The 11,797-nt window shown below is 49.1% G+C and overlaps 1 protein-coding gene across 3 annotated transcripts in view; it reads right to left on the bottom strand.

The window, feature by feature from the left end:
- The window catches only part of STRA6 (signaling receptor and transporter of retinol STRA6), a 55,784-nt gene that overhangs the window by 24,639 nt on the left and 19,348 nt on the right, over window positions 1-11,797 (bottom strand). For all 3 annotated transcript variants that reach the window (XM_053403605.1, XM_053403603.1, XM_053403604.1), the window contains 4 exons: window positions 6,241-6,319; window positions 5,417-5,502; window positions 3,840-3,979; window positions 269-435 (listed from right to left, as the gene is read on the bottom strand). In XM_053403605.1, coding sequence (XP_053259580.1) covers window positions 269-435; window positions 3,840-3,979; window positions 5,417-5,502; window positions 6,241-6,318 — 471 coding nt within the window. In that variant the 5' untranslated portion in view covers window position 6,319. The remainder of the gene's footprint in view (window positions 1-268; window positions 436-3,839; window positions 3,980-5,416; window positions 5,503-6,240; window positions 6,320-11,797) is intronic.

Genomic DNA, 11,797 nt, shown 5'->3' with positions numbered 1-11,797 from the left:
CTGATCTCCTGGTTCCTGATTCCCAGCAAGCCCTATCTTTGCCAACAGTTGGGTCTTGAGGTCTGCAAAGATGGGCCAGGCACACACAGCTATGGTGCCATTATGGGCATCATATATTGCTCAGATCATGGATAGGTGCTCTTGCCCACCCCTCCTGCAAAAAGCAGCAGCCAGTCTCTCCAGGAACGGGCTTCCTCCTTGCAGCCATTTAGAACTGGCCCGTGCCAACCAAACCTCAGGGCCTTCCAGCCTCCCCGGTTGTCTTTACCTTGGGCGACTGAGGGCATTCCACCTTCTGCCAGAGATGGACCACGCAATGGCACCAGGACAGCAGGCAGCCCAAGAAGTACCCAGCTCTGTGCCTGACCGTAGCACATGCAATTAAGGGGTAGTAGAAGGCAGGGTAATAGAGCAAAGCCATGATCTTCCAGTACTCTGGAGAGGGAGATCAAGGGGGAGAGAAAGGCAGAGGTTAAGAGCCTCAGTTGGACAACAAACAGAGGCAGTTCAGCAAGGCAGGCCATGCCAAGAGCATGCAGGGTGGAGTCAGCGATGGGGCTCCCACAAACGTCCCTTGAAGATGCTGCATCAGTTTCCCCCATGCAAAAGAACTCATTGGAAGCTATTCCCTTGGGAGAAAGACAGGTGCTGGTGCTTAAGCTGCCAAGGCAGTGTGGCTTCTAGTTTAAAAGGTAAAGGGACCCGTGACCATTAGGTCCAGTCGTGGCCGACTCTGGGGTTGCGGCGCTCATCTCACTTTACTGGCCGAGGGAGCCGGCGTACAGCTTCCGGGTCATGTGGCCAGCATGACTAAGCCGCTTCTGGCGAACCAGAGCAGCACACGGAAACGCCGTTTACCTTCCCGCTGGAGAGCTACCTATTTATCTACTTGCACTTTGACGTGCTTTTGAACTGCTAGGTTGGCAGGAACAGGGACTGAGCAACAGGAGTTCACCCAGTTGCGGGGATTTGAACCGCCGACCTTCTGATCGGCATGTCCTAGGCTCTGTGGTTTAACCCACAGTGCCACCCGTGTCCCAGCTTCTAGTTTAGGGGTCCCTGCATTGCAAGGGCTTGGACTTTGACTCTGCAGTTCCAGGATTGTGTGATAGGGATGGGCAAATTTTTTAAAGGTCCACTTTCTTAAAGTTTAGTTCTCTGCACTGACACATCAGTCTGCAAATTCTCTCTCTTTTTAAAGTCCTCATGAAAATCAGTCAACATTTTAGTGATTATTTCTCTTAACTCCACATTTTCTGTAGGCCGTTTTTCCTGATGTACGGTACATCTCCTTGCAAGCAACTGCCCCCAGTAGCAAGGATATTTGTTCACTAATATATGCATTTATGCACATTTTCTTCTTATATACACACTTTTGCTCTGAATTGCAAAATTAGGAGAAGTGCAATTTTTTTCTTTTAAAAAAGAAGAAAGCAGTGTTGTGGTTTACGTATTGCTTCAGGAAGTGTAAATCAGGCCGGTTCACCTTTAAATGTGAACTCAGTTGAATTTCTTCTCTCTCCTGAGCTTCCATCTATCCCTTGAACCTTTCCATCATTTGTGGGGCATTGCCCCAGAATGGATTCCTGGCCATAGCTGTCAACTTACAGATTTGAAAATAAGGGACCAGCAGCCAAAATAAGGGACCTGCAGCCTCACCTCTTCCAGGCACTCCAGTCTTCCTGTCCTCCTGCAGTCTGGTCAAACTCATGCTGGTAGCTTCAAGAACACTGTCCAACCAACTTTGTAACCAGAGGTTCAACTGAATAGAATCTGAATCACATGCACCACAAGGCCTATGCAGCCTCAACTTAAGATGGCTCCCCGGCCTGGCTTTGCACTGCAAAGTTTGCAGCAGCACGTGCAACAAAATGGCGTCCAGCATTCAAAAAACCCCTCAGCTTGCATTAACTAGCCACACACAAGGCATTCAAGCTCCACTCCCCAATCGTTCTTAGACTTCTTATTGGGTGAGCAACACAGCCAAGCAACACAGTTGGAGGCTCCCTCCTCCCTGGCCAGCAGGGAGGGAGGGAGAGGAGCTGCTTCCTATGAAATTTAAGGGACATCATTTAAGGGACATCCATCAATAAGGGACAGCAGCGGGACATGGCGCTGGAATAAGGGACTGTCCCTTCAAATAAGGGACACTTGACAGCTATGTTCCTGGCATTCCCAAATTGCTCCCAGCCCTGCATTGGTGAGAGATCTGGAATTGTACGGTCTGGTCTAGCCTCCTGCCCTCCAGCTACCACATCAGTTTAGGAAATACCCTGTAGAATAGATAAGGAATTCTCCATGGCTGAGCTCTGCAGGATTAATGAGTGGTGTGTGTGTTCATATTTTAAAACACCCATTTACACCATGTCTGGGGAACTCCAACCACGCAAATTGTGTGTCCACAGTGTGTTCATTAAACCTGTGCACACATACACACAGTTGCACAGCGGAGCAGCTCTTAAGAGTCATCTAGTGCTCTGTGATAACGGACACAAAACATGATTATATTAAAATGGAAGGGGTGACATATGTCAGCTCTGGGGCAGATTTCCCCAACCTGGTGCCCTTCAGAGATTTCAGAGGACCCTCCCATCAGTCCTAGCCATTGCCACCCCAAGCCTTGCAAGGCTTTGTCAAAGTGTGCAGTCAGGCAGCTGCTGGCAACAGGAGGCTCAAGACTCAAAGCAGCAGCTGGGAAGTGGACACACTTGTTCTGCTGGCCTGGTGGGGGCCTGGCAGGGCCCCCCTTTTTCGCCTGACCCTCTCAACTGGTCATTTCCCCTAATAGGCACAAGTGAGATCTTATGATGAAGGGCAGTATATAAACCGAACGAACGAACGAATTTCTGGGCCATTTCCACATACATAATACATTTTTGTATGCTATTTTAACAGATATATACATTTTATGTGCATTTTACCCTAGCATATGCATTTGCATTGCAAAGTTGAGAGAAATTGAACTTTTGAAGTACGTTATATGTTGTTTCAGGAAGTGCAAATTAGGCAGAACCACCTGCCTAATTTGCACATCCTGAAACAATATATAACATACTTCAAAAGTTGCATTTCTCTCAGTTTTGGGCCTTTCCTGCCTGGAGGCAACTGTTCGGACACTGCAAGAAGCCGGATGCTGGATTTGGCTCCGATACAGCAGGGGTCTTCACATTCTCCACATTCTCAATGTATAAATCTTGCAGACACAATGCAGCCTTTGGAGCCCTGAATGTCTCCAGAGTGGCGAACAATACACAAAATTAAAAAGGATGGTGTGGACCAGTGGTGTCCAAACTTTTTCCAAAGAGGGCCAGATGTGATGAAGTGAAGGGCCATGTTAACCTTTTTTTAGGATTGAAGTTGGTTTTTTAGGGTTGAAGTTGTTGAGCTTTTTTAAGGATTTTACCCCAGGAAGTAAACTTCCACAGGGATTACACCTACCGGCAGGCGCCCAAATCAGACTTTGGACATGCCTGGTGTAGAACATTGAAGAAGGGCTCTCTGCTGTGCCCCTGGAAGCAACCTGGTTTTGACTATACAGGGCCTTCCATTGGCAGGTGAAGACGGCTCTATTCTGACAGGCTTTGGGGAATCAATTGTTTTATAAAGGAAAGGGCTTTTTATAGTGCTGTGCCAATTTTATTATCTGTTTTTTAATAGATTTGGCTTTATATCACTTTAATTCAATCAGAGTTTAACCACGTTTAAACGATTCTCTTGTGTAAATTTTTAGCTTTCTGTATTTTACCTGGGTTGTTTTGATTTATGTAAGCTGCCTTGAGTCCTGGTCTAGTGAAAAGGAGGATATAAATAATAATATCAACAACAACTCTCAGTGTTACCTCGATTCTGGGTCGAGGAGCCGGAGATGAAGGGCAGAGGGTCGCTATCCAGAACCAGGATGCATAAGGAGGAGAAGAGGATGCCAAAAACTGCCACAGACAGCCCCTTGTGACCTTCCTCTTCCAAGAAATTCACAGGGCTTAAGGAGGAACAAAGATGAGAATGATTTAAAAAAGGACCCATTTGCACCAGCGGAACATCTCTGCAGAAGGGCTGCCCTCCCCACAAACTCTGCAGACTTGCAGACACACCGCAGGCCCAGAGTGGAGACACCCACACCATTTCAGCATTTAGCTTTTGGAACGATGGGGTGTGCTCAGTGCATTCATGCTGTGCATGGACAAGAATCTGCACAAATGACTTTGTGCGTGGATGTATCCAAAAAATGCACCCAGGTAGCAGGAGCCAAATACACCCCAGCTTTTCTCACTTGCTATATACAGGTGTGAATGGCTGAACACAGGTGGCCTAGGAAACTGCCCAATAGCCGCTTAGGCGATTGACCCAGCTTTTGCAGTATTTCCTGCTCTAACTGGCAGTGACTGTCCAGTGTCTAGAGCAGTGAAGGGCCCTCACGTGTCACCTGTGACCGGGCTCTTTTCCAGAGATGACCGCAGCTGAGACAGGGACCTTTTGCATGCAAGACAGATGCTCAACCCCTGAGCTGTGGGCCGCCCCTCCTACCAAAGGGCACAGAGAAGTGCAACACTGCAATCCTGGGAAGTGTGCCCATGCCATGGTCCCTGTTGCCACATCCCTCACAGAGCCTGCTCTTCCCCTGGCAATGCCTCTTGCTTCTCTAGTATGTGGCCCCTGGAAGGCTCTCCACAAGAGAATGTGGCCCTCTGCTTGAAGTAGCCTCCCTACCCAGGTGTATACACATCCATTTTACTAGTTGCGTAGTGGCTAGAACGGTGGACTGGGAGAGACCAGGGTTCAAATCTCTACTCCAGCATGAAACTCACTGGGTGTGACCTGGGGGGCCAGATCCTGCCTCTCAGCAGGACCTACCACACAGGGTTGTTGTGGACATTAAGTGAGGACTAGGACCTGGGAGAGACCTGGGTTCAAATCCCCCACCCAGCTATGAAGCTCCCTGGGTGTGACTTTGGGGGGCCAGTCACTGCCTCTGAGCTTGATCTACCTTGCCGGGTTGTTGTTATCAGATTAAACGGGGAGGGAGGCATTTCATATGTGCCATATTGAGCTCCTTGGAGGAAAGGTGGCATAGAAATGTATAAGCAAGCGTTCCACAACCTGCATACATTACATTGTGCTCATTAGCCCGACCTACATAAATCTGCTTATTTTTGCATGAATTGTTCACCTTCTACTACATGGGGGTCAGCAATGGACTATGTAGGGCAATGCTCATGTAGCCTACACACGTGCCAGGCAATGTGAAGGACCTCTTGGATCTGCCTCTGGCTTTGATGGTCCTACCACCATCACACGCTGCCCAACTTGCCACCTTAAGAACTCACAACCTGACAAATGACAATTGTCAATCTTGGCTCAGAGGCAGCAAAAGACCATGTCCTCCATCCCTAGGCTGCATCTGGGCCGTGGAGGGTACCTTAGCAGTCCAGGGGCTCCAGCCCAACAATTTTTATAGAGTTTCTTCCGCTTCACCAGCAGAGAGAGAATCAGCAAGACGGCCAGCTGCAAGAGAGGAAGTGGTGCGGATTGAGTGAGAGCAACAAAGACTGTTGTTTGCACAGCTCCATCCCATCTTGATAAATATAAAATGTGGCAGCTCCAGGAGCCAAGGGCTTATGGGTTTATAGCAGGGCCCTCATGAGACGGCCCTGAGATGTTGATTTCTTTTTACTTTTACTTGACTACGAAATACATTAGAGTGCAGACTTGAAAACAGACATTTTCCACTGTTTCTCCTACACTCTGGAAATCCCTTTTCTCCATTGTACATGAAGCAACTTCAGTTACTCGCTTTGCAGAGACAAACCGTTTGCATTGGCTTTGGTAGTTGGGTATGGTACTTCTAAAGCTCTGCTTCATTAGATTATTTTAGGGTCTTGTTATGTTTCGTACTGCCATATACCCCGAACATTTTTTTAAAAAAAATATTAAGCAGTTTAGAAATATTTTAGAATAGATCAATAAGTATCCACCATTATGTTTCAGCTCCATGAAATAAAAACAATGGAAGACCTTTTACATAAATGAGAAACATGACACACCAATGCTATAGAAATGAGTTGACATAACATTTCAGTTTAAGTTTCACAAATGTCACTTGCAAATGAAATTAAACTTTGCAGGCAAGTTAGCAACCCCTCTCCTCTTCCCTGCTCACAGCAATGTCTCCAGTATGACTTCGTCTTCTTGAAAAATTGTCTGTGAGCTACATGAGCAGGAGACGACTTGGGAAAGACTTACTGATACTGGAGCCATGCAGGCGTGGTAGAGGTCATAAGGGATGGTGGGATGGCAGTCTGGGATAACTTCAGGAGTCATGCTATATGAAAGAGAAATGCAAATGTTTAAAATAACATTCACTTCAAGCGGTGCACAGTGAGACTATGGAACTCCCTTCCACCGGAGGCAGCGATGGCCACCAACTTGGATGGCTTTAAAAAAGGATGAGACAATTCCATGGAGCTAAAGGCTATTGGGGCTCCTAGCTGGAAACCATGGAAGGGAAGAGGGGTCTTGTGCTTAGAAGAGGGTACTGGACTAGGGGGCCCAAAAAGCTAACACAGGAGAGATCAGGCCCTCCCTTAAAGAGGGAACGTATTGCGGTGAGACCTGGTCAACCAACACCCTGTGCTGTGGGTGGGTACAACTGGTAAGCCACAACACCCGATTGGTAGGTCCCTCGAAGCTGGGTACAATCTGGCCAATGGGATGCAGTCTAAACGGTTCGAGGGACCTATTTATGCCTGTGCATGTGACCCCGAGCTTCCTCTTTCGGTGCATGCATTTGGAACACCCACCCACCTCTCTCTACTTTTAGAGCTTTGTGCTTGACCTTGCTATACCGTTGTTGTGTGTCATCTGTTGTTGGGACAGGGGCACGCCAGGAATTTCCCCACTTGGCTGATTGGCTGTTGCCATTTGGGTTTCGCCTGCTGTGTAGCAAATCGTCACAACTTGTAAGGTTGCGGATAGGCTCTGGTTCAGGTGATAGGGATGGGAGAACGCTCTTGCCATTCCTACGTGAAGGGTATTCTGTTAAAGGAATCCAGGGACTCAATGGTTTGGTCAACCCCTGTGAGGGGGTTGTGCCTGTGCCTGAGTCCAGGGGAACATTTGGGTAGTGGAGATAGCCTGTTCCCGGCTTTCTGCTTATCCAGGTGTTCACCCTTGGCCGACCTATGCTGGAACCCTGGGTCAGCGCTACCTGCATGGCAGGGAGCTAGTTGAACCAGAGCCTGTGCAACCATTCACTTTCTGTAATCAATAAAGTTGTGGCCTAAATTCTGCCAAAAACCAAACCAAAAATTTGAGTCAAGTGTAAATTTATTTAGGGGGGAGGTTTTTGGGTCTGAACACGCAAATGTGTAAAATGGAATCCAATAAGTTGTGCCCAGCTAAAAGGAGGATTTTGCACAAGGATTCCACCCTCGGGGGTAAAATACTTATTCCAGGAAACCTCTGGTATATGTGTGCCACTATATTAACCAAGCAGGGAGATAAATCTATGTCATGCATGCAAAGCCATTTTCTGGTTCCTTGGAAAATAGGGGTTTGAGGGCAGAGCTTACATATCTTATGTTAATGGGAGGCAATATATATTAAAATTAAAGGGATTTTTTTTAAAGGAGCAACCAAATTAACCGAAGGGGTGTTAAAAGAACTGGTTTTGTGAGCAAGAGATTAAAGGCGCTAAATATGCATAACACGGTTCAACTAAGGGAGATGGAGAACCGTGGAAATTTATTTGAAGAGCTGGGAAATGCACCATAGCGGATAAGGAATTAGTTCAGGTGGGTCCCAAGGGACATTACTGGAGGGAGGGAGGGAAGGAGGGAGAGGACTTTGCTAAGCAGTGGGGGGCTGAAAAGGGTGGAGAAGCTGACCCTGGCATCTACCCCCTTGTCATAGAAAAGGCTGGATGGAATCAGGAGATGGAGCCAAGCAGCTATTTGCAAACAATGAGCAAAGGAGCATCAGGGCAGCTGGAGAATAGCTGTCAACTTTCCCCCTTTTTAAGGGAAATTCCCTTATTCCGAATAGGATTCCTCGCAAGAAAAGGGAAAAGTTGACAGCTATGAGCTGGAGCTCCTTGGGGGGCATCAGAGCTAATGGCAGGTGGAGTCCACTTAGGTCAGGCTCATGCCCTGCATTGAAAGTGCCAAGACACCACTTTAGACAGTCATGGCTGCCCCCAAAGGATGCTGGGAGCTGCAGTTTGTTGTGGGTGCTGAGAGCCCCGTTCCTCTCACAAAACTACAGTTCCCAGAGGGGTTTAACAGCCAGCCTCTCTTCATAGGGTGCTCTGGCAGGGCCGGCCCACCCATGAGGCAAGGTGAGGTCACCGCCTCAGGCGGCAGAATCCACAGAGGCAGCAGATCCCCATGTCGAACTACATTCTCCCCCTTGTTCCTGGTGTAGATCTTCACTCACCCCTTCTTTCCTGGTGGGGAGGAGGGTGGCCTTTTATAGGTCACCTCAGGTGCCAAAATGTCTTGGGCTGGCCCTGCGCTCTAGGAATTGGGAGGCCTTAGAAGAAGGTGGAGATGAGGAAGCCCTTTCATCTCAAGGGCCACAACTCGTCATGGACAACCTTCCAGAAGCTGCAGAGCGGGGGTGATGGACACACACAAACGTGGTCGGAGGAACATAAGCGGCCCTTATTTGGTGTATGTACCTTGTTGTGCCACAGGCAGAAGTCTCTGCCCCCTCCACCCCTCCAGTTCCTCCTCACAGGCAAGCAAGAGGCAGCATCAGAGTTCAAGGGCTCTTTCCACACACTCAAGGGCCTGGGGAGAGTCCCAGGGACCCTCTAGAGCAGGGGAGGCAACCTAGGGCCCGGGGGCCGGATGCAGCCCAATCGCCTTCTCAATCCGGCCCATGGACGGTCCAGAAATCAGCGTGTTTTTACATGAGTAGAATGTGTGCTTTTATTTAAAATACATCTCTGGGTTATTTGTGGGGCATAGGAATTCGTATTTATTTGTTTGTTTGTTTGTTTGTTTGTTTGTTTGTTTGTTTGTTATACCCCGCCCATCTGGCTGGGTTTCCCCAGCCACTCTGGGCGGCTTCCAACAAAATATTAAAATACCGTAATACATCAAACATTAAAAGCTTCCCTAAACAGGGCTGCCTTCAGATGTCTTCTAAAAGTCTGGTAGTTGTTTTCCTCTTTGACATCTGGTGGGAGGGCGTTCCACAGGGCAGGTGCCACTACCGAGAAGGCCCTCTGCCTGGTTCCCTGTAACTTGGCTTCTTGCAGCGAGTGAACCGCCAGAAGGCCTTCGGCGCTAGACCTCAGTGTCTGGGCGGAGCGATGGGGGTGGAGACGCTCCTTCAGATATACTGGACCAAGGCCGTTTTTCAAAATATAGCCTACCACATGATCTGAGGGACGGTGGACCTGCCCACGGCTGAAAAAGGTTGCTGACCCCTGCTCTGGAGAGGCCTTGAGGGTCACGCGGTGGCTCTGCTCAGCCTCCACAGTGCTTCTCAATGCCAGTTGCTGGAAGCCACAGGACAGGTGAGGGCTCTTGTGCTGGTGACTTCCTTGCTGGTTTCTTGCATTACTTGGGGGTGGGTCTAGATGACCCTTGGGGTGCCTTCCAACTCTACCATTCTACAATTCTATGATCTGGCTGGCCGCTGTGAGAACAGGAAGCTGGACTAAATGGGCCACTGGTCTGACCCCGCAGGCTCTTCCTATGTTCTTATTTGGCCCCCGAGGCTCCCCAGTCCCCACCCTGGGAAGAAGCCAAGAACTGGGAAATTGGCTTGGAAGAAACCAACCTATCTGAAACCAGGGACCTCGCTAGCCACTCGTTGTTGCGTTTTGCCAGGATTGTGGCCCAGAGCAAGAAACTCACCTCTTTAGAACGGTCGCTTTTTCAAGATACGTACAGTCGTGGCTGTTGGGGTGGCACAGGTCAGATAGTGTTTGTTTCTGGGCTTCCCAAAGCTCCACTTAGCTGCCTCTTTCCAAGAGAGGATTGGGGTGAGCCGACCTGAAAGTCCTGCTCCTGCACCCTGCTGCCTTGCCCTCACCCTTGGATAATTGCCAGCCACAAAGAGCACTGGGAACCCAGCTGAGCCACACTGCCCTGCCCTCTGTGGTGCAATGGCAAGAGTGTCAGACTAGGACCAGGGATCCCCACTTGGTCACTTGGGACAGTCACTCACTCTCAGGCTGACCTACCTCACAAGGATAGGTAAAGGTAAAGGGACTCCTGACCATTAGGTCCAGTTGTGGCCGACTCTGGGGTTGCGGCGCTCATCTCGCTCTATAGGCCGAGGGAGCCGGCGTACAGCTTCTGGGTCATGTGGCCAGCATGACTAAGCCGCTTCCGGCAAAGCAGAGCTGCGCACGGAAACGCTGTTTACTTTCCCGCTGGAGCGGTACCTATTTATCTACTTGCACTTTGACATGCTTTCGAACTGCTAGGTTGGCAGGAGCAGGGACTGAGCAACGGGAGCTCACCCCGTCGAGGGGATTCAAACCGCTGACCTTCTGATCGGCAAGTCCTAGGCTCTGTGGTTTAACCCACAGCACCACCCACATCCCTTACAGGGATAAGGTGGGGATAATTGAGGACTAGGACCTGGGAAACCGGGGTTCAGTCCCCTACTCAGCTAGGAAACTCATTTGGGGGCAATCAGCCTTTCAGTCTAACCTAACTTGCAGGATTGTTGTGCGGATTAAATGAGGACACGTAGGTGGGGGACAACCATGTTGTCGGGATCAAGCCAAAGTCAGAGCCTCCAGCTCAGCTCTTAGTCCAGAGGAATTTGGCCACCCTCCAGGTGCCCGGCTTGAATCCTTAAGACCTCCTGCCAGCGTCTGCCGGCAAGATCAAAGGAGGTCTCTTCGGCGATTCTCCTCAACGTGAAGGAGAACACACCACCACTCCTCCCCCACTCCTCTCCCAGGGAGGGGGAAAGAGACAGACAGAAATATATCTACATGTCTTTATTTCTGTCTTTCAGCAGTACAGAGAAAACATGTCTGCACACTCTGCTTCCCACTGCAGAGAGAGAATAAACTCCTCCCATGTACTTCCAGTACAGGGTCATGTGCTGCTCTGAGGTAACATCCGGCTCTCAGAGCACTTTACAGACAGTCCCAGTTTCCCACGGGACAATCCAATAACATCAGTTTCCTGTTTACCATTCCAGCCACCTGGTGCTTGCTTCTGCATTGCTCCTTTTTCGTAACATCCTCCCCCAAAAGAATCAATGCGTGTTGCAGCAAGCAAAGCATGATCCAGAGAAGAAAACAAACAGTTGTTATACACATAACACTCCCCTGTTGTTTCAGTTCCACCCTTGGAACTCCCCGCCACTGGTTTCCCCAGTGTACCTCTCTGGTTGTCTGGTTTCCAAGGAATGAGTGCATCTGCATTACCTTGGCTAGCAACTCCCTGTTGTGTCTTTGTCTCTGACTTAGACACAGCTCCAACCTGTCCTCGGTTGTTTACAACAGCAACACATGCAACAGCTAAGTTAGCAAACTCTTTTGAGTACCTCTTGGGTGGTTGACCCTTTGTAACTCTCTTAGACCTACGTATGAGGTGCTGATCCTCTCTGCTCACTGGTCCAGTCTCAGGACTCTTTGGAGAACTAGTTCCAATGGTAAACAGTGGTTCATCCTTCAGTTGTGAAGGCCTATCTATTGTGTGAGACTTCCTCTCAATGACTGTGACAACTGAGCTCTCCGAGCTATTAGTGTCATCACTTTCTGTACAGCTGAAATCAGTGAAATCATCATCATCTGAATCGTCCTCAGTGGGAAAAGTGTGTACTA

Source organism: Podarcis raffonei, chromosome 9 (genome assembly GCF_027172205.1).
Source record: "Podarcis raffonei isolate rPodRaf1 chromosome 9, rPodRaf1.pri, whole genome shotgun sequence".
NCBI lineage: Eukaryota > Metazoa > Chordata > Lepidosauria > Squamata > Lacertidae > Podarcis > Podarcis raffonei.
The sequence above is the reverse complement of the archived record's forward strand: the minus strand, read 5'-3'. Positions and strand labels throughout refer to the sequence as shown.